Source organism: Phocoena sinus, chromosome 2 (genome assembly GCF_008692025.1).
Source record: "Phocoena sinus isolate mPhoSin1 chromosome 2, mPhoSin1.pri, whole genome shotgun sequence".
NCBI classification, from domain to species: domain Eukaryota; kingdom Metazoa; phylum Chordata; class Mammalia; order Artiodactyla; family Phocoenidae; genus Phocoena; species Phocoena sinus.
Window position 1 is genome coordinate 89,789,200 of NC_045764.1, and position 22,912 is coordinate 89,812,111.

The 22,912-nt window shown below is 36.0% G+C and overlaps 1 protein-coding gene across 1 annotated transcript; it reads right to left on the reverse strand.

The window, feature by feature from the left end:
• Window positions 1–648: 648 nt before the first annotated feature.
• TERB2 (telomere repeat binding bouquet formation protein 2) lies at window positions 649–21,564 on the reverse strand. Its single transcript, XM_032624401.1, is given in 8 exon segments — window positions 649–791; window positions 6,083–6,155; window positions 6,157–6,172; window positions 14,410–14,495; window positions 18,026–18,087; window positions 20,305–20,444; window positions 21,236–21,317; window positions 21,434–21,564. Coding segments are annotated over 8 exon segments (666 nt in total). The 5' UTR covers window positions 21,498–21,564.
• Between the last annotated feature and the right edge of the window lie 1,348 nt (window positions 21,565–22,912).

The following is a 22,912-nucleotide window of genomic DNA, read 5'->3' on the forward strand; positions in this document are numbered from 1 at the left end:
AAAACAAACAGGCTGGACTCAGTATTCTCTAAAGTCCTTTCCAGCGCTGTGATTCTATGGCGCCTTTTGGGTTCATTTCAGAAGACATAACACTTGTTTACATTAAATCACTTCTGATACATTTATTATCAGAAACTGTCCATACATGAAGTCTGAATTATTAAAATGTTTTACTTTTACTTTCTTACATATTTTTCAAGTCCGAAACAGTAATTCAAAACTCAACTATCGCGTTCTAATTTTTTAGTCAAAATAAGATGACCAGAATCATAAAACTTAGCATTTACAACATTAACCCTAGAAAAATATGCATAATTAATAGAACATTAAAGCCAAAAGAATATCTGACAGAGCGAGAGAGAAATTAAGACTTCTTATGAAGTATGTTTCATTGACAATTACTCCATAACAACTGTGCACTCAGAATTTGTGGACATAACCTTACAAGCAGGGGAAAAGTCCAGCCCAAATGTCAAAACACAGAGCCAAATGAATCTGAATTTCCTAAAGATACATTTTGAGGAAGAATGAATTCTTTCTTCTCCATTTCCCCATCCCTCTGTCCCAAAGAGGAGAATTTAAAATTATGTACATCTTTGGCAATATTTTACAGAAAATAAATGCCGAGATAGAAGGACAATATTTAACTTAGTATTTCCTCTTCAATTCGTTTTTTATAGCAGACATGTTAATTTCATTTTGAACATGGTATGCCAAATAACCTGAACTTCCAGGAATGAAGTCATGTAGCTCCCCAAGAAATTTCTTCATGGCATCAATTGATATATAACCTACAGAATAAAATATATATATAGGAAATTCTATCATATTATCTGCTTTTCAATGTCTTTGACTTATTAGATAAGATTCCCAAAGAATGTTTTTAGAAAAGAAGTAAAAAGAAGAAATACCAGTGAGAAGATTCTCCGTGAAACTTGATAATTATCAGGGAACACCTTCCTCCCCCCTTCACCACTATCCCCCCAGGCTTCTACCTCCTTTTAAAACACAGATTCTTGATTTGCCACGTTGACTACAGAGAGTGTGATGTACAGGTTAGGGATGGAACATAAAAGTACCTAGACCAAAATAACTGGGACATGTGTTTGGCTTAGGATGTAATCACTTAGAATTACCTATCCAACTAGCTACTCAACAGCACAAACAGCTAGCTCATCTTCCCTAGTAGAGCAAGTGACACTTTCCTGCACTGCTAACACTGAGATAACAGTCTTTATTAAAAAACTAATAGGAAAATTGTTATCACTGCTTGGTCAACAAAGGTTACAGGTGTGAGGAATTCTGATGTCATTAATAATCTGAAATAGATATGAGAATCAAAAAGAAAACCTAGAATGGGGAGAGCTTAAGGACTCAATGACTTTAAGCAATATTTCCTTGATAGCAGTTGCTCATCTGAGTGATAATGTTTCACGTGTAATATATGTTTGTGGTTTATACTAAAGTTGAAACCTGTTTTAAAAGTAGATACTGTATGAAAAAAATTCTGGTAGAGCTCAGGGATGACTGAATTTAGACCACCACCATTATCACCAGGTTATCTATACAGTTTGATTGTTTATAATAATAGATAATAAATTAACTATGAAGCCAATCATATAAAATAGACTCGTATCTTTAAAGATATTTCAATCATAGCCATTTACTTCAGAAAATCTTTTAAAGCACAATTACTATACTCCATATTGTTCATGGTCTTTGCCTAACAGCTAGATTTCTATGTAAAATAAACTAGCACATAAAAATATTAATGTTTAATTAATTGCACATATACATTGTGTGAAGTTTCTAAAGATATATATGAGGATACAAAATTTTTAAATAATGACCGTATTAATAAAAATATTCCTGTAAGTTAAAGAAGGATAGGACATTTATGCATAAAAATGGATTATTGTAGCAGTTTTGGAGTAGTTAGGACTTTAGGCTGAAGTTCACATACACCCAATTTAAACTAGCTTAAACACAAGGGGAGTTTACTGGAAGGACATTGCCATATCAGTCAAACTATGAGGAAGGCAAACATATTGCTGGGAGTTGGAAATAACAAACATATTGCTGGGAGTCAGAAATAACTAGCACCAGCTCTCATGGCCATGTCACTAACCTCCAGTTTTTTCCTCTGCATGTTAGTTTCATTTTCCTCTCTTGACACAAGCTGGCTTTCCGTACATGGTAGAAAACACGCCCGCTGATAGCTCTTAAGTTTTATATCTTAGAGCTATGGTCACTTGAATAAGAATGACATGACTTGTTGCATTCCATGTCTAGAAATCCAGACAAAGAACTGTGATTGGCCCAGCTCAGATCAGGCATTCACTCCCAAACCAACTGTTGCGGGTAGGAGCAAGCTCATGTTTTAGAAAATGTAACCCAAATGAATTGGGAAGAAGAAAAGAGAGTTCTTAGGAAAGGCATTCTTGGTGGACAATTCCATATGAGTCTGTGGTAGCCAGCCCCCTCCAGATGGCCCTGAATGATCCCTATCTCCTGGTATTTATGAATTTGTGTAGTCTCCTCCTACTTTGTACTTGGGTTGGTCTATATGACCAGCAGCACTTGGCAGAAGTAATGATATGTCACTTCTGAGAATAGGATATAAAAAAGACATGGCTTCCGTCTCTCTTGGGCACACTCTTTCTCCCACTTGCATTTCACACTCTGAGGAAAGAAAGCTACCATGTTGTGAACAGCCCTATGGAAAAGTCCACTTGGTGAGGAGTCTAAGCCTTTTGCCAAAACCCAGCAAAAATCCAAGGCCTGCCAACAACCACATGCATGAGCTTTGAAATGGATTTTCCAGTCCCAGCTGTCCCTTGAAATAACTGCAGCCTGGCAAACAACGTGACTGCAACCTTATTAGAGATTATGAGACAGAAGTATCCAACTAAGATGCTCCAGGATTCCTGGCCCTCAGAAACTATGTAATAGTAAGTGTCCATTGTTTTAAACTGCTAAGTTTTGGAGCAATTGTTACACAGCAATAGATAATTAATACAGTATCTACTATAAGTTCCCAAACTTTAATTATCAGAATTTTTGTTTAAAAACTTTTGCCTGCAAGATATTTATCATTATTAGTAATTTTTTTCCTTTTATTAATCACACATGTAGCTGTTAATCAGAACTTTTTATCATGGGTAATAACCAGTGATATCAGACCTAGAGGATTTAATTCCAGTCAAAACAAAAAACAGACCAAAAAAAAAATCCGTTGATATTTTATGGGACATTGGTAATGCCTGCATATATTTTTGGTTGTCACAACTTAGGGGTCACGGGGGTGGGGGAAGGTTTCTGGATGGATACTACTGGCCTCTAGTGGGCACTGGCCCTGGGTTGCCCTCTCCAACAAAGAATACCTGTCCTAAAATGCTGGCAGTTCCAGGACTGAGAAACCCTGTTCTACAGTATAGTCCCAACTTGTACTTTCTAAAACCAAACATCTAATTAGTTTTTATTTTAAGAGATTTAACATTCACTGAGTTGAACTCAACCCATTTTGAGGAAGAGACAGTCAAGGTATAGTCACAAAAATTGATACCACTGCCTAAATTAGAACTCTCACTCCACTACATTTTCAATTAACACAAGATGATTTCCCAACAAGAAGTTATTTCTTCCTGTACAAGCAGATGGGCATGACAAAAAAGGAAGGACTGTCACTTTACCTCAAAATTAAAGACAAATGAATTATCTTTTTTTTTTTTTGGCCATACTGTGCTGGATCTTAGTTCCCCAACCAGGGATCAAACCCGTGCCCCTGAAATGGAAGCATGGAGTCTTAACCACTGGACCACCAGAGAAGTCCCTGAATTATCTTTTTAAAAATGAAGCTTTCTTCCAAGAAAGTGTTATTTTAAAATTTAATTTAGAAATATAAAGAAGGAAGATAATTATTCAATCGCACAAATTTAAAAAATCAAAAATTTTACTTCTACTGATAAAATCAATACCAGCTTACCACAGGTTAAAATTATACTTTAAAGATTCTACTAATGATTATTTTTACAGTTCTTTTTTAGTTTGCTTTTATATAACACTGTCATGTCTTTTTGAACAGTCAGATGGCAATGAAACATAGAGCAACATTGTTATTTGTCCAAAACTAAGCATTTGTCTTTATTGTGTGGCTGATTTTAATATTTATCATTGATCTTTATAATATGTTATCAAACACTTGGTAAGTCCAAATGAACAAAAGATATTTAGTACCTGGTGATGGAGTTGCCTGAAGCAAAATCAATACCAGTACTATACCACAACCATGGTTTAAGGTACCTACACTTTATCTGAATATGTAGGTGTAAGGATAAATCTATGCAGCAATCAGCTACTCCCAGTCTTAGTACTTAAGTACAGTTGACTCACCAGTAAGGTTGGGGTTAAGGGTGCCAACCCACCCTGTAGTCGAAAATCCACTTATAATATAAGCTAGCCCTGGGGATTCAAGGTTCCTCCTTATCTGTGGTTCTACTTCCACAAACTCAACCAACTGAGGATTATGTAGAACTCTAGCATTTATTATTGAAAAAAATCCTCTTATAAGTGGACCCTCATAGTTCAAACCCATGTTGTCCAAAGGTCAACTGTACTTCTACTTAGTTCATTGTCCTTTGGAGTCAACAATCGCTCCTAAGAGTTCCAAAACTGACTTTTCTACTATCACAGTTGGATAGAAGTTTTCTTTGATGTCTCCAACACTCAGCCCAAAACTACACATTAAACGTTCTTTTTGAAGTGCTTTTCTGAAAGCTATTTACATTACTCAAATGAACAGAAGAAAAAAAATAATAAAACAAATGGCTAGACAAATTGGTTAGAAGGAACAGTAATATGAGAGAAGACATTTAGGAATTTGTGAACTAGCTGCAAGAGGTAGTTTTGACACTGCTAAATAAAGAGAAAATGATAAATGTACAAATGATTTTATAATGAAATGTCAAAAAGCCTATACTGTTTAATTGCAGTGTCTTAAAAACAATTTTTTTAAACCCTCTATTTTTAAAATTATCGATGACCCTGCTGAATACTACCCAGATCAAATTATCCAAATATTATTTCCTTATCTCACCTCACGTAGCACTATCCAAATCCCAATGGTCACTTTTCAACTAGTTCCCTTGTTTGCACCCTCTCAATGTCAGCCTCAGTTAGCTGTCTTCTCTTTATGTTGGGCACTAGGAAACCCAAATATGGAGTCCATTGACACCTGGGTGATCCATGAAAAGGTTTCTGGGCATATGTGAGCCTCTTTAAATTACATGTAAATTTGTGTGTTATGTTTGTGTGTGTGTATGCTTAGGGAAAGGGACTTATGTTTCATCAGATTCTCAAAGGAAACTATAATTAGAATTGTCCATACAATTAATCTTCCAAATTGGGACACTTAAAAGTAAAGCAGAAACTAACACACCACTGTAAAGAAATTATACTCCAATAAAGATGTTAAAAAAATAAAAAAGAGTAAACGCTAATGCCAGGACAACACGCATAAATTGGGACTGTCTTATGTAAACAGGGGTGTGTTTTCACCTTACCCATAGACCAGGATTTTTTTTAAACATCTTGATTGGAGCATAATTGCTTTACAATGGCGTGTTAGTTTCTGCTTTATGACAAATTGAATCAGCTATACATATACATATATCCCCATATCTCCTCCCTCTTGCGTCTCCCTCCCACCTTCCCTATCCCACCTCTCTTGGTGGCCACAAAGCACCAAGCTGATCTCCCTATGCTATGTGGCTGCTTTCCAGTAGCTATCTATTTTACATTTGGTAGTGTATATATGTCCATGCCACTCTCTTACTTCGTCTCAGCTTACCCTTCCCCCTCCCCGTGTCCTCAAGTCTATTCCCTACGTCCTAGGGGCAGGACAGGTCAGCATTTTAACACAGAAAATATGGAGCCTATCTTTGGATAGTTCTGCAGATGAATTTATTTAACGTGTGAATGATGTCTTCTATTAGCATGTATAATAGAGGGGGCTCTACTTTGTACAAAATATTCCCTTGTTTCTTGCCTACTTGGGTTGACTCTAAATTTTATTTTAAATTACCTGTTACCATGTTGTTCACTGGATAATTCTGAAGAGGGAAGTACATCTGCTTTTCTACAACTGGAGTCCTTATTAAAATGCTTTTCTGTGCTATAAAATATAGAAACACATAGAAAGTCATGTTATATTTTTTTGGACTTGTTTTTACAAATGAGAAATGATTCCAGTCAATATATATAGCAATCTAATTGCTCTGTGATCAGACTTCAGTCTTACTGGGTGAAAACGTTAACTATGACTTCTTTGTGCTTCTAAGTAATACAAGGGCCCATATAGATATTTTTGGCTTTCTGGGCTGTTTCATAAAACAAATATTTACTGAGTAATACAGACGTGGGTCTTTTTCTCAATATTTTTGAAAGTATAATAATGCAATAATACTTTATAATTAGATAAAAAACAGATATACATATGTATCTCAAATATGCTAAAAGAAAAGGCTCCATTTTAAATAATCACAGCATTTATTATTATTCAGTGTTCAAATAACTGGAACTCTATTAATTCGTATTTCCACACTTTAAAATAAATTAAAAATGATGTCTGGGAAAATCATGAGGTATACTAAGTGACTTCTGAGTTAAAAGAAAAAAAGTTAAATTATTCTGAGTGTGGTTGTATAGTATATAATTAATTATATTCTAATTTTTAAAGAGCTAAGCAGTTTTCAACTAAAATATCCTATTTTCTAACTGCCAAATAACAATTTACTATATTTAGACTACATATAATCCATAGATAATACAATTGTATGAAAATAAAACCTTAATAAAAATTGGAGTCATCCTTAAATTTATTTTCCTAAAAAGTCTAAAATTACACTGAGTGATAACAAAGGTTTTACTTTCAATTTGTTTAAAAGTTAGAGTTCATCTAAACTCTTCTAAAAGAAACCATAGCTCAGTTAGGATGAGATCCTACAAATAAAGCAAAACAATATTCCCAGAAAACTCAGGGACTAAACAAGGATACCCATTATCATTGTTATTATTTGTCATGGCTCTAAAATTTCTGGCCAAGCAAAAAGAGATGAGGGAGGGGAGAGAAAGAAATGGAAGAGATATCTAGTGAAATGGAAGAGTTATATAGTGAAACGGAAGAAGAAATAGTTTCATTATTAACAAATGATATAAACGTGTACCCTGAAAAGCCAAGAGAATCAACTGAAATATTTTTAGAATCTTAAAGATTCCAAGTGGGTAAATATAAGACAAATACCCCCAAATAAATGACTTTTCTATGTCAGCAATAACTAATGAAGGAAGAAATGATCCAATCCACAATAGCAACAAAATTCATAAAAATCTAGGAATAACATAATAAGCAGTTTCTGATTCTATCTGTAGAAAAATCAGGAAACTTTACTAAGATATAGAAAAGAAAAATAAAGAAAAACAAAAAAGCATTGTTTTGGATAGCAATACTGAAAATTATAAAGACATCAATTCTTCTCAACCTTTAATACAATTCTTCTCAACCTTTAATACAATTCTCAATAAAATCCCAAAGGGATTTTAGTGTTTAAGAAAAAAATAATTCTAAAATTCACATGAACAATCACATGTTAGAAGATCTAATAGGAGGCAAGAACAAATTTACAACAGAATGAAAAAGAAAACCTAGGAATAATCTTAAAAGAATTATAAGATTTATATGAAGGAAATATGAAAGTGTTTTTTAAGGGCCACAAAAGAAAACTTGAACAAGTAAGGAAAAAAATACCATTTTCTCAGATAGGAAGATTCAGCATCAAAGTCTCCCTAAATTAATCTATATTTTTTTGTAATGTCACTAAAAATAACAACAGAAGTTTTTGTTTTAATATGAACAAGCTGGTTCCAAAACTCAGATGGAAAAGTAAACCAGGAAGAATAGTTAACTAAGAAAATTTGGAAAAGAGTAAGGAGGAGGAACTAGCTCTAGATATTAAATCATATTATAAACAACTGAAACAGAATGGCACTGTTGCATGACAAATTAATGGAATAGAATATAAAGTCCAGAAATAGACCCAGATACTTATGTGGATTTAACCTAGGATAAAGGTGGCATTTCAGTAGAGTGGGGAAAAAGATGAATTATTCAATCAATAGCCAAGAGTAGGTAACTATCTGAAAAAAAAAAAGAAGGTGGATCGCCACCTCATATCTTAGACCAAGATATATTCCAAACGTATCAAAGATTTGAATTTAAAAATAAAGAAATCACTAAGAAGAAACCATAGCAAAATAATAGTAATCTTAGAGAAGACTTTCCTAATTATGACATAAAACTCAAAAAGCCATTAAAGAAAATATTAATAAGAATGAATACATATAGTAAAAAATTTCTGCATGCAAAATCCAACATTTTTAAAGTCAAAAGACAAACATAAGCTAATAACTGTAATTTATTTCACAAAAAATTCATTCTCCTAAACGTAAAGGGTTCTTGCAAAAAAATAAAAGTCAATAGAAAAACGTGCAAAGGATATGAACAAACAGTTCACAGAATAGGAACTATAAATGGTTCTTAAACATATGAAAAGACATTCAACCTCACTCATAATGGCAATTCAGACAAAAAACTAGAGTGAGATACCACTTTATATCTATCAGATTAGGAAAGACCAAAACATATGTTAGCACACTGTGTTGGAGAAAGTATAGAAGAAAGAATGGTGACTAACCATCCCAGTTTACCCTAGATTGAGGGATTTCTCAGGACATGGGCTTTTCAGTGCTAAAACCAGGACAGTCCCAAACAAACCTGGATGGCTGGTTACCCTAGCCTGGAAAAGGTACTTAAATACACAAACAATAGGAATGTAAACTGGTTTAACCTCTATGGAAGGCAATTTGACAATGATTGTATCAGGGATACAAAATGTATATGCCTTTTGACCTAGCAATTCCCCTTCTAAGAATTACCCTAAAGACACTCGCACACATGCAAAATGACATTACATGATCAATCACTGAAGCACTGTTTTTTTTTTTTTTTTTTTTTTTTTTTTTTTGTGGTACGCGGGCCTCTCACTGCCGTGGCCTCTCCCGTTGCGGAGCACAGGCTCCGGACGCGCAGGCTCAGCGGCCATGGCTCACGGGCCCAGCCGCTCCGCGGCATGTGGGATCCTCCCGGACCAGCGCACGAACCCGCGTCCCCTGCATCGGCAGGCGGACTCTCAACCACTGCGCCACCAGGGAAGCCCTGAAGCACTGTTTTTAACAGCAACTTAGAAATTACCTGAAAGTCCAGTAAAATAGGAGACTAGTTAAATAAATTATGGTAATCCATACAATAAAATACTACACAGCACAAAAATGAAAAAGCTCTTTATGTAGTAATACGGAATGATCTCCAAGGTAAATTATTAAGAGAAAAAAGGCAAGGTGCTGAACAATGTTTATAGAATATTACTATTTGTGAAGTAGTATATGCATATATAAGAAACTGATAACACTGGTTGCCTCTGAGAGGGAAACTGGCTATCTAGGAGCCAGTATATTTCATAGTTACCCCTTTTGTGTATCTTGGATTTTGAACCATATGAATATATTTCCTAAAAAATAATTAAAATCTGAAAGTAGAAAGATAATAAGTAGGCATGAAGAACTAAGGAAGAGAATTTTAAAAGGAGAGTATCACACCGGTCAGAATGGCCATCATCAAAAAATCTACAAACAATAAATGCTGGAGAGGGTGTGGAGAAAAGGGAACCCTCTTGCACTGTTGGTGGGAATGTAAATTGATACAGCCACTATGGAGAACAGTATGGAGGTTCCTTAAAAAACTAAAAATAGAACTACCATATGACCCAGCAATCCCACTACTGGGCATATACCCTGAGAAAACCATAATTCAAGAAGAGTCATGTACCACAATGTTCATTGCAGCTCTATTTACAATAGCCAGGACATGGAAGCAACCTAAGTGTCCATCAACAGATGAATGGATGAAGAAGATGTGGCACATATATACAATGGAACATTACTCAGCCATAAAAAGAAACAAAGTTATCCGTAGTGAGGTGGATGGACCTAGAGTCTGTCATACAGCGTGAAGTCAGAAAGAGAAAAACAAATACCATGTGCTAACACATATATATGGAATCTAAAAAAAAAAATGGTCATGAAGAACCTAGGGGCAAGACGGGAATAAAGACGCAGACCTACTAGAGGATGGACTTGAGGACATGGGGAGGGGGAAGGGTAAGCTGGGACAAAGTGAGAGAGTGGCATGGACATATATACACTACCAAATGTAAAATAGCTAGCTAGTGAGAAGCAGCCGCATAGCACAGGGAGATCAGCTTGGTGCTTTGTGACCACCTAGAGGGGTGGGATAGGGAGGGTGGGAGGGAGGGAGACGCAAGAGGGAAGAGATATGGGGATATATGTATATGTATAACTGATTTACTCTGTTATAAAGCAGAAACTAACACACAATTGTAAAGCAATTATACTCCAATAAAGATGTTAAAAAAAAAATTCCCTGTGCTATACGGTAGGTCCTTGTTGACGATCTGTTTTATATAGAGTGTGTATGTTAATCCCATGCTCCTAATTTATTCCTCCCCCACCTTTCCCCTTTGGTAACCATAAGTTTGCTTTCTATGTCTGTGGGTCTGTTTATGTTTTGCATATAAATTCATTTGTATCATTTTTTTTAGATTCCACATATGAACAGTATCATTTGAAATAAATAAATAAATAAAAATAAAAGGAGAGTAATGAGTTTGGTATTTACTTGCCTTGTCAGCTATTAAAATACATAAAGTTATATAACTTAAAAGAATATTATGTTGATATCAAAATAGATCCATAGATTAATGGAATAAAACAAATAGTCTAAAAACATATCTCCAGACATTAAACACAACATATGAGAATGGAAATCACATCAGTTGGAGATAGATTTATTCTTAAAAAACTGGTGGAAAATTCTTATTTGTAAGACAAAAATAAACTTCGATCTTCACCTATTACCATACATCAAAATAACTATCTGCAGAATTAAAAACCAATTTGATACCTGAATGGGAAAGGACTTTTCTGAACACAAAAGCAATAGAAGAAATAATAAAGGAAAAGTGATTAGTTTAACAATGTTAAAACTCAAAGCTTGTATCTCTAAAAAATATAAGCCAGAGAACAATCTGAGGAAATAATGTGACAAACTGGCAAAAGGATAATATAGCTAAAAATGTCAGACAAGTTGATAAGAAAAGCAATAACTCCCAATAGAAAATGGAGAAAGGATAAAAACAAGTCACAGAAAAGAAAATGTAAAATGCTAATAAATTCAAAAAGATTCAAACCTACTAGTAATCAAAGAAAAATGCAAATTAAAACAAGATGCTGGGCTTCCCTGGTGGCACAGTGGTTGAGAGTCCGCCTGCCGATGCAGGGGACACGGGTTCGTGCCCTGGTCCGGGAAGATCCCACATGCTGCGCAGCGGCTGGGCCCGTGAGCCATGGCCGCTGAGCCTGCGCATCCGGAGCCTGTGCTCCACAACGGGAGAGGCCACAGCAGTGAGAGGCCCGCGTACTGCAAGAAAACCCCACAAAAAACAAGATGCTATTTTTCATCTATTAAATTAGCACAAGCCTTCTTATTAATACTCAATATACTGATGAGGATGTGGTGAGACCAACCCTGGTGGCAGTTTTAAATTTGTACTTTTGAGGGAAGCAACTGACAATAGGCATCATGGCCTTTAAAAACACTCATACCTCATTAATACTGTAAATTCCACATTTGAGAATTTACATTAAGAAAATTATCAAGGGAGTTCCCTGGTGGTCCAGTGGTTAGGACTCTGTGCTTTCACTGCCAAGGGCCCGGGTTCTATCCCTGGTTGGGGAACTAAGATCCCACAGGCTACGTGCCACGGCCAAAAGAAAAAAAAATCTAAAAAGTAGAGAAAGATTTATTTTTAAAAAGATGCTCATGAAGGTGCCACAAGAGTAACAAATTGTAATTTTTTAAAAAAAAAATTAAAGGAAGGTGGTTAAACAGACAATAAGATTATGCCATATACAGCCATTACAAATCATATTAAATAAGGTTTTTCAGAATGGGGAACTGGCCATAGAATATTAAATGGAAAATCAAGAGACAGACTATATCTGCAGTCTGACCTCAACTCTGCTTAATGTGTATGTCTATATAAAGCTAGCAAGAAATGTACTAATGTTGATGGTGGTTATCTGAGTGGTGGGTTTGCTTATAATTTAAATTTTCTTTATTCTTTTCTTTTTTAGTAGTTTTTCTTTTTTTAGCATTTTCCATCTTGACAAATTACATGCATTATATTTATAATAAAATAATTAAGAACAAGAAAAATAAGCAAAAATTCATGCCATTTTCAGAAGATCTGGGAACTTACTGGGAAAGGAAAACAGCATAGTGATTAAGAGTTTGGACTCTGGATCAGCTAGAGTCGGTGTCAAATTATGTTCACTACTTAAATAATACTGGGTGAATTATTTAGCTCTCTGAACCTGTTTCCTCAATTGTAAAACGAGGCTAATGCTATTTAACTATCTTATAAGGTTGTGAGAATCAAATGAAATACTGTGAACTGCTTAGCTCACAAATGTCTTGTATTTGGCAAGTGTTCAAAAACTAGCTCACCACTTAGTGTTCACTATCACTAGTAGCATGCCAAAAAAATAAACTTCGAGTAGGGACAAAGTATATTTTATCTATGTTTGCACTGCACCCTCTGGTGGTTCTACAAAGAAAAAGGCTCTAAGTAGACACCTACTCTGTCTATTTTTGTTGTTGTTATTGGAAAATACTGGACATATTTTCCCCAGATTTGTAAGCCCTCTTTGTATATTAAGGAAAATAGCCTTTGTCAAATACTTTTTCAAGTGTATATTTTTCTTTTGTCTTGGTTTATGGTATTTTTATTTCCATGTGCAAGTTTAAAATATTTTTGGTAGTCATATTATCAATCTTTTCCTTATGCTTCTGCATTTTGCAGGACAACCATTTCTTTTTTCTTTTTTTTTAATTCTTTTTTTTAAATTTATTTGCTTGTGCCGGGTCTTAGTTGCGGCACTCGGGATCTTTAGTTGTGGCATGTGGGATATTTTAGTTGCAGCATTCAGGCTCTTAGTTGCAGCATGCAGGATCTAGTTCCCTGACCAGGGATCAAACGTGGGCCCCATGCATTGGGAGTGGAGTCTTAACCACTGGACCTCCAGGAAAGTCCCAGGACAACCATTTCTTGAAAAAAAAAAAAAAACATATATATATCTGATGTCTTTCCAAGTCAAGTGAATCACTGGGAGTTATTTTACTTTTTAATTTCTATTTCCCATTCTTCTCTTACAAGGTCACTTAGGATAACCATTTTCTCCTACTTGTATTTCATTTTTCTTCCTCTCCTTATCAGCTTCTTATCTCAGAAACCATAACAAGTTCAAAGGAGTGCTATACATACAGATCCCAAAGACCTAGAATATGGATACTCAAACCCAAGTGGTGGATTATCTAGAAGTCATAGGACCATGAAGCAATAGTTTACTAAACTTAAAATAATTAAATATAAAACTTTGTGTTAAATCAGAAAATAACATTTCAAATTAAAGAAAAACAGGAGGTACAAAAGGTATAAAAAATTATGAGAAAAAACTTAAAATTAAAAAACTATATAAATTAAACTCATTAATTCTTATATTGAAGAAAGATCATTTTTATTTCAGCAGCTAAATACCAGACTTTCATATAGTTAATGCTCCCTATGAACATATGAAAACCACTGAACTGGAAAATACAGAATTAGGACTAGATAACGAGTAAGTCTGAAACAAGGGGGCCTCTCAGAGATTGGACCTAACACAATGGCAAGTCCATGTCTGTTTGTCTTTTAAGATACAATTTTAATTTCTTAAACCAAAGTAGCCACTTTACGAACAATTTGGGAAGGAAAGGGGGAAATCACCCAGAACTTCCAATCCTAATAAAATTACTGCTAATATTTCTTTCTTTCTTATTATAATACATAGTTTAAAAATAATGTAACAGTGATCAAAATATACATAAAATTTTTGTTTATTTTCTGCAAGGATAGTCTAGCATAATAGTTAAATGCATGCATTCTGGAATTAGACTGACTCAGTTCAAATCCTGCTTCTTCCCATTTAGTAAAAGTTTGTATGACTTTGGGCAAATTACTTAATCTATATATACTTGATCTCTTTTTCTGTAAAATGGCAATGGTGATAATGATATCAATCTCATAAGACGACTGTGAAAATTAAATGAGATAAACACACAGTGTTCAAAGGTGTCTATACGTAATTGAATATTAGTGAAGTATACAAATTCAGTACCTTTTAGATAATTCTTTTTTGTGATCTGTTGCTAGTACACTGCTTTCCCTAAGGGTCTTTATTTCATTTGGTGTTACTTCATCATGCTGAGGAGAGTAAAAGAAATCACATTTAAAAAAATCAGCACACCAATGATGCAATCAATAATTTTTTTAAAAAAGTAAAGAAAAAAATTGGCAATATATATCAAGAGTCACAAAAATATTTATACACTCAGGTCCATCCCATCTAGCTTGGTGGGAAAAACTCACAAAATTTTGTACACACACACATACACACACAGAATTATATTATATATTTTTAGAGATACGTAAAGAAAGAAGACCAGGATTTTTAAAATATCAGCTGTTTGTATTAGATAGTAAAACTGACTGATTTTATTCTCTTTTTGATTTTTTCAAATTTTCCCTAATGTGGTCATATTACTTTTTAGTTAAAAAAAATAAGGAAACAAAAAAAAGTATTATTAATTTAAACTTTCTTAAAATCCTTGACTTGAAAACTCCTAGGCTTCCTGTGAGCTACAAATCAAAAATATGAAGTAAGCTGAACAAATTAAGTTTCCCCTTAAAAATTAAAGTGGAGTATTTAGCTATGAAGTTACAAAAGAACTAAATGTATATTAAGCTTTTCCAAAAGATTATGTGAAAGTGACTGACCTCAGATACTGGTACCTATCACATAATATGTTTACTTAATATGCCATTAGGAAATTTCTATATTTGGTCACAAATCCACTCCAAACAATAATAATGTTCCCCAAATTACCTTCCAGGTTTACCCTTTATAAAAAATATTTATTTCTTTATTTGGCTGCATCAGGTCTTGGTTGCAGCGTGAAGGCTTGTCTGTGGCTTCTCTCTAGCTGTGGCACGTGGGCTCTAGAGCTTAGCTGCCCGTGGCATGTGGGATCTTAGTTACCTGACCAGGGATTGAACCCACATACCCTGTATTGGAAGGCGGATTCTTAACCACTGGACCACCAGGGAAGTCCCCAGATTTACCCTTATTATTGCCATTGGATGAAGTACCTTCTACTTACATATTCCATGGATACATTATTATAATTGGATAATATTCAACATCAATCAATATTTGAAAGAAGAAAATCCTTTATCGTATAATCATACAATTTCTAGAGTCAACAGTCAGTACAGGCATGTGCTACTAATTTTTTAGTAGAAAAAAACATTGGATTGGGTTGGAGCTGAGAAAATCTGGTTCCACTTTGCTAACATCTGGTTATGTGAACTAAGTCAGGTCTTTACCTTCTTACCTCAGTTTTCTCATTTCTAAAACAGAATGATTAAATTAACGAACTTTAAGGGTCTTTCGGTATACTCATAATTATTATCAAATAATAACCATTCTACCACCACTCATGTCCCTGGAAACACTCTGACAAGTCAAGGATTAGATATTTGATCCTTAGTACAACATAGCCAACGATACTAAAAGAGCTATTATTTTCAGATGATGACACTTTGGGAAGAAATAACAAGTTAATGAAAGGAATACAAAATGCATAAATTAATTGCTGGGCTTTAGACATAGAGATTTTCTCTCTTTTTATTTTGAAAAAATTCAAGCTTACTGAAAAGTTAAAGAATAATACAATAAGTACTATATACCTTTTGCCCAGATTCACAAAGTGTTAACATTTTTGCCACCCTGCATGCCCTCTCTCTCTCATTTTTTATTTTTGCTGGACCATTTGAAAATATTTGCAGATATTATGACATTTCACTCAATCTTTAGCATGCATTTTCTAAAAAAAAACAACATTATTTTATCATTTTAATACCACTATCATAATTAAGAAAATTAACATTAACTCAATATCACCTAATATATACATTGCATATTTAAATTTCTCCAACTGTTCTCAAAATTTCTTTTTTTAAATTAAAAAATCCAAAAAAAAAAAAATTAAAAAATCCACAATCCATTCAAGGTTCACACATCACATTTGGTTCTTATGTCTCAATCTAGAACAGTCTTCCCTGTTTTTTTTTTGTTTTTTTATGACATTGTTTTAAAGAGTCTAAGCCTGTTAGTTGCTTTGTGACATGTTCTATAACCTGGAATTATCTGAGTATTTACTCATGATTAGATTCACAATTTTGAACAAGAACACTACAAGATAATATTGTGTACTTTTCTTTTTTTGGCACCATGAGGTGGGCGAGATCTTATTTCCCCGACCAGGATTCGAACCGGGGCCATGGCAGTGAAAGTGCCAAGTCTTAACCACTGGATCCCCAGAGAATTCCCTATATTGTGTACTTTTTATTATATCACATCGAGCTGAACATAACAAGAGGTTGTTCCAATATTGATGATGCTAAATTTTATCAGTTGGTTATGGTGGCATCTGCCAGGTCCCTCCATTGTAAAGGTACAAGCATTGCTTGCCTTTGTAATTAATAAGTAATCATCAATGAAGTGATCATTTTAGATCATGATTTTAACACCCATTAATGACACTTGCCTAAACCAATTATTTTACTGGGGGTGGTACAGTGCGAATTTTCTATTCTATCATCCTTTCTTTGTTTATTACCTTTTATTCTGAAAGGAAATTTTCCCTTATCCCACCCTTTCCTTCCTTCCTTCCTTGCTTCCTTCCTTCTTCCTTTTCCACCTTTCTTCCTCCTTTCCTTCCTCTGTTCTTCCTTTTTTCTTTCTTTATGCTTTTGGAGTATCACTATTGAATCACGGATTTTTTTTTTAATTTGATGTATGGGCTTCCCTGGTGGTGCAGTGGTTAAGAATCCACCTGCCAATGCAGGGGACACGGGTTTGAGCCCTGGTCTGGGAATATCCCACATGCCGCGGAGCAACTAAGCCTATGCGCCACAACTACTGAGCCTGCGCTCTACAGCCTGGAAGCCACAACTACTGAGCCTGTGTGCCACAACTATTGAAGCCCGTGCGCCTAGAGCCCGTGCTCCGCAACAAGAGAAGCCACCGCAATGAGAAGCCCACCCACCACAACGAAGAGTAGCCCCCACTCGCTGCAACTATAGAAAGCCCGTGAGCATCAACAAAGACCCAATGCAGCCAAAAATAAATAAATTTATATTTTAAAAAATTAATGTATTATAATCCATTATTCTTTTTGATGCTCAAATTATCCCAAATTTGGCTTTGCATAAAGATTCTGAAGTAAGTCACAAGCATAGGCAAATTTGAGGCAGGATGGCAAAAGTTAAAAAACTTTCAGTATTGCACACATTTATTAAGGGGTATTATTCATAACATTTAACAAATGGTACGACACAGGAATTAATCAAACAGCATCCACACTGGCAGTAAAGAACTGGTAAACACTGTGTACCTATTACTCCCTTAATATTACTGAGATTTTCAAGTTTTTTCAAATTTTCAAGTTTTTACGTGAATAATTTTATTCATATAAAAATATCTCAATTTTACTAAGGTACTAGTGTAAAAATAATGTCAAACTAGATATGTTCAATAAAAGCATGTCCTTTAAGTTCCTTACTCTGGGTCATTGGTGCTAACATATCACAAGTAAGCATTTTTAAGATTACATTGCTTCCAAAATTTTTGAAACTGTAGATTCTAATCGAGCACCTTAATTTACTCTTACCTTTTCTATCAGAGAATGTTGGTCTTGTTCCCAAATAAAACTACCAATTTTTCTTCTTATTTCTGTAGTAAGAAAAACAAATCCAATACTGTTTTTTGAAAAGTAACTTTGTAGAATTTTCTGAATTTTGTTTAGGTTTCAAATTTCTAAGTCAGTATTATTCCACTTGCATCAAAAGTACCTAAGATACTTGTTTAAAATGCAGATTCTTATTGAACCAGATCATTGAGGAGAAGCTGGGGAATTGCATTTCTAACAAACTCTCCAGATGACTCCAGTGCATTATGAGAATCATTGTTGTAAACTTTCTTAGCTGTAATACATATCTTCATCCGATGTCAGTGTCTTTAGGCCAAGCATTATAAAGAAGACAACTGTCTAGTCAAAATAAAAGGCATAGGGCTTCCCTGGTGGCGCAGTGGTTGAGAGTCTGCCTGCCAATGCAGGGGACACGGGTTCGTGCCCCGGTCCGGGAAGATCCCACATGCCGCGGAGCAGCTGGGCGTATTCCATGGCCGCTGAGCCTGCGCGTCCGGAGCCTGTGCTCCTCAACAGGAGAGGCCACAACAGTGAGAGGCCCGCTTACCGCAAAAAACTAAATAAATAAATAAAAGGCATAAAATTCCTGAATCTGTAGAGTGCTTCAAGAATTTACTTCGTTAAAAAAGAGGTTGGATGAACAACATGTCTAGTGGCCGTGGTAGTACAGGAATTCTACAATGCTCAGCATGTCAAAGGACTATGAAATTATCTTAAATCAATGATCTCAAAAGTTTCCACAGTAGCCCACTCAAGGACAAAAAGTTAACATTCCTCTAGACCTAAGCTGTCCAATATAGCAGCCACTAGACTAGATACATATTGAGATGTGTGGCTAGTCCAAAATGAGACGTGCTGTAAGTTTAAAATAAACAATGGATTTCAAATCCAGTATCAAAAAAGAATGTAAAATTTATCAATACTTTTTATATTGATTATATATTGAAATGATAATATTTTAGATACATTAGGTTAAATAAAACATTTCTTAAAATTAACTTCATCTCTTATTAGTTTTAATGTGGGTATTAGAAAATTTTAAATTAGTATGTGGCTCACACTTGCTTGTTTGCCTCTCACACTTCTACTAGACAATCCTGGTCTAGATGAATAATAATGCTTACTTTTCATTTTTAAAAAGGATCATGATTTTTTTTTTTAAAAATTGAATGCATTTTAATGTAAGATGCTAAACACAAAGACTTAATAGGAGTGATAATTTAAAATTAGATCAGATAGTCATTCCACAATATAAGTTCCCTGAAGGTGGGTATTCTCTGATTTGCAGTTTTTGAGTAAATCAATTCTCCTATCCAGTCATTAATTTATTTGCATAACCACTTAGAACAATTTATTTTTATAAATTATAACTAGGTCTCACCAGGACATCAACTATAGACGCAACCCAATCTTTGGGGTTTCCAAAGCTCTTCTGTAGAAACATTTTTCAAGTTTTTTTGTTTTTTTTTAAATACTCTGCTCACTGGGAATTTTTACTACTATCAGTCTGTCTTTCTAGGGATGGACACATACACATCGAAAAACACATCAAGAATTGGATAATAATGCAAGACCTAGAAAAATGGGATATTTAAAGTTAGTCCATAAAAGATAGGTAGGATTTGGACAGAACAGGATAAGAAAGGGGGTTCCAAGCAGGGAAAACTAAAAGGACCAATCTCAGAAGCAATTTATTCACTTGCCCTTTACTTGATAGGGTTGCTGAAATAATTAATGTGAAAGTACTTTCAATAATATAAAGAACAATATAAATATATGGGTTTATTATCACACTGAATCTTGAAATATCAGGAAAAACATCCAGAAAAATAATGGTGGATTCAAAACTAGCAACGAACATTTATTATATACTCACAGGTCAGACTACTTAATATATTATCTCATTTTATCTTCAAAACAACTCAGGAGGTGACAAAATTAGTAAGTGTTGGATCCTAGCCAGTGAACACTGTGAGGACAAGATCTGTATCTTACTCACCACTGAATCCCCAGCACCTTGGTTGAAACGTGGCACACAATAAGAGCTCAGTGAACGTGTGAATGAATGATAAACAAAGCGAGGATGCACACCCAAGGCAATCTGATCCAAAGTACATGCTTTTCTATTTATATTAAATGATACAAAACACAAAAATCTCTGAGAACAAAGATCAGTAAAGTTGGGTGACATAGCTGGATTTGGCAGTCTAACAGAGATTAGATGAAAGATCTTTGCTCACCTTTTTGAAGGCATTCAGGAGGAAGAATAAAATGACCTAAAGCCACCGAGTTTTTTATTTCAGCATTAGCTACTGCAGAGAGATAGCAGGCGTGAAAAACTGTAGCATTATCTTCTATGTAATCAAGACTCTGATATATTCTAGGAGAAAGAAAGGAAATATTTGAAATTATGAAATGAACAAGAATGTATTCAACATTTCAAAACAGAATTAATGAACGGAAAGAGAATTATTGGTAGGTAATCAGGAGACTGGGGGCAGGGGAGTGAAGGGGTGAGAAGGGGATCAGCCAGGACGGTGATCAGACGTCTGTTTTGTAAACATAATCGGACCGCAATGTGAAGGGGGATCACAGGTGGACAGATTGGAGGCACAGCAACCTCTCAGATAGACTACTGTGATTTGGGGGTAAGAGGTAATTTACGGTGTATACTAAGATAGTGGCAGGAAGAACAAAGAACATTTACAGGGGCACAATCCATGGTGTTTGGTCATGGATTAATTGGATTAATTAATGGATTAATGGGGATAGGGGTTATTATTCAAAAGAAACTACCAAGGTTTTAAGTTTAAGAACACAGCAGCTGGTACAGGTATGAGAGGCAATCAGGAGATTTGGTTTAAACATGTTGAATATGAGGGTCCTTCAAGGCGCCACGGGGATGTGGGAGATTCAAATGCAAACACACCACTGGAACTCGGGAAAAGATTTGAGGACCAGGTAGGAAGCCATGCCATTGCGGCAGAAAAGAGAGGAGAAAGGTTAGCTATTCCCACGCCTACTTCCTCCCCGCACATCTAGGACTGGACTGAAAACTTGCTCGTTTCCAGTGTCTTCCTATTATCAATATTTATTAGTGGACTGCAACTTCTATCTCCAACTCCTGGCTCCTCATGACCCAAAAGGTACTGCCAGGTGGGCTTCAGGTACCTCAGCGTGTCTGGGTGTGAGGCATCGCAGCTGAACAAGAAATCGGCGGCCCTCGGGTCACTGATGGTCCCCCCTTCGGCCACTGTGGAGGCAAGAGCACAGGGTAAGCCCATCAAGTGTCCTGCGGCCAAGGTACCAGAGGGAGGAGGGGGTGCTCCCCTCCCCACCTCACCCACCCGCTTCTGCCCAGCTTCCTACCCCAGAACTGCCTCAGGTTGCAGCTAACGCTGCGGCAGAACCAAGCTCGCTGCCCTTGAAACATGGCGCCGCCTCACAAGCGAGGACGTGGGGGGAGGGGGCCAGGAGTCGAGATCACTGATTGGTCAGACGTCCGAAGCCAGCTCCATGATTGGTTCTCAGAGTAATGGGCGGGGAAAGCCTGAGGCGCAACGGAGAAGGTTCCCGTCGCTGCCAGCCAGTGCGCACCAGCTCATGGTATTGTGAGGAGGATCGTCAGCTTCCCCGGACTCGGTGGAGGACGGAGGTCAGTCGTGCTTGTGAAATTTAAACCCTAAGTATTAACAAAGTTGTTGTGCTGTGTTATTATTTTGAAGCAAAACTCATTTTATCACTTCATCTATAAATGTTTCAGCTGGAATCTCTAAAAGATGAAGACTTCTTAAAAAACAGCATCATAGGGGCTTCCCTGGTGGCGCAGTGGTTGAGAGTCCGCCTGCCAATGCAGGGGACACGGGTTCGTGCCCCGGTCCGGGAAGATCCCACATGCCACTGAGTGGCTGGGCCCGTGAGCCATGGCCGCTGAACCTGTGTGTCCGGAGCCTGTGCTCCACAACGGGAGAGGCCACAACAGTGAGAGGCCCGCGTACCACAAAAAAAAAAAAAAAAAAAAATCATTGGACTTCCCTGGCGGTCCAGTGGTTAACACTCCGCACTTCCACTGCAGGGGACAGGGCTTCTATCCCTGTTCCGGGAACTAAGATCTCACATGGTACATCCCACATGCCGCATGGTGCAGGCAAAAAAAAAAAAAGTAAATAAAATAAATAACAATTCTTCAATATAGTCATATATCACCAGTGTTCAAATTATGTTTTCTTTACGGTTTCCCCATCTCCCACCTTACATCAGTTTTAATAAGCTATATTTTTCTGGCGTTGGGTCCATTTAATCTAAAATTTCAAAAATATTGATATAAAGTTGACCATAAAACTTTCTATACTATTTTGTAATGTCTGCAGGCTCTGTGGCAGTGGTTCCTTTTCCATTTCTGATATTAGTTACTGATGTTAGTGCCGCCTTTTCATTTCTTAGTCTCACCAGGAGTTTGTCTTTTTTTTTTTTTTTTTTTCGGTACGCGGGCCTCTCACCTTTCTGGCCTCTCCCGCTGCGGAGCACAGGCTCCTGACGCGCAGGCTCAGCGGCCATGGCTCACGGGTCCAGCTGCTCTGCGGCATGTGGGATCTTCCTGGACCGGGGCACGAACCCGTGTTCCCTGCATCGGCAGGCAGACTCTCAACCACTGCGCCACCAGGGAAGCCCGAAATTTGTCATCTTTATTAGACTTTTCAAAGAACAAACTTATGACATTTTTTATATGACTCCCATATATTTCTTTTGTATATCCTTAATTTCTGCCCTTATAATTTCCTTCTACTTTTTTTTTTGGCTTTAAATTGCTGTTCTTTTTCTAATTTCTTGAAAGAGATGACTGATTTT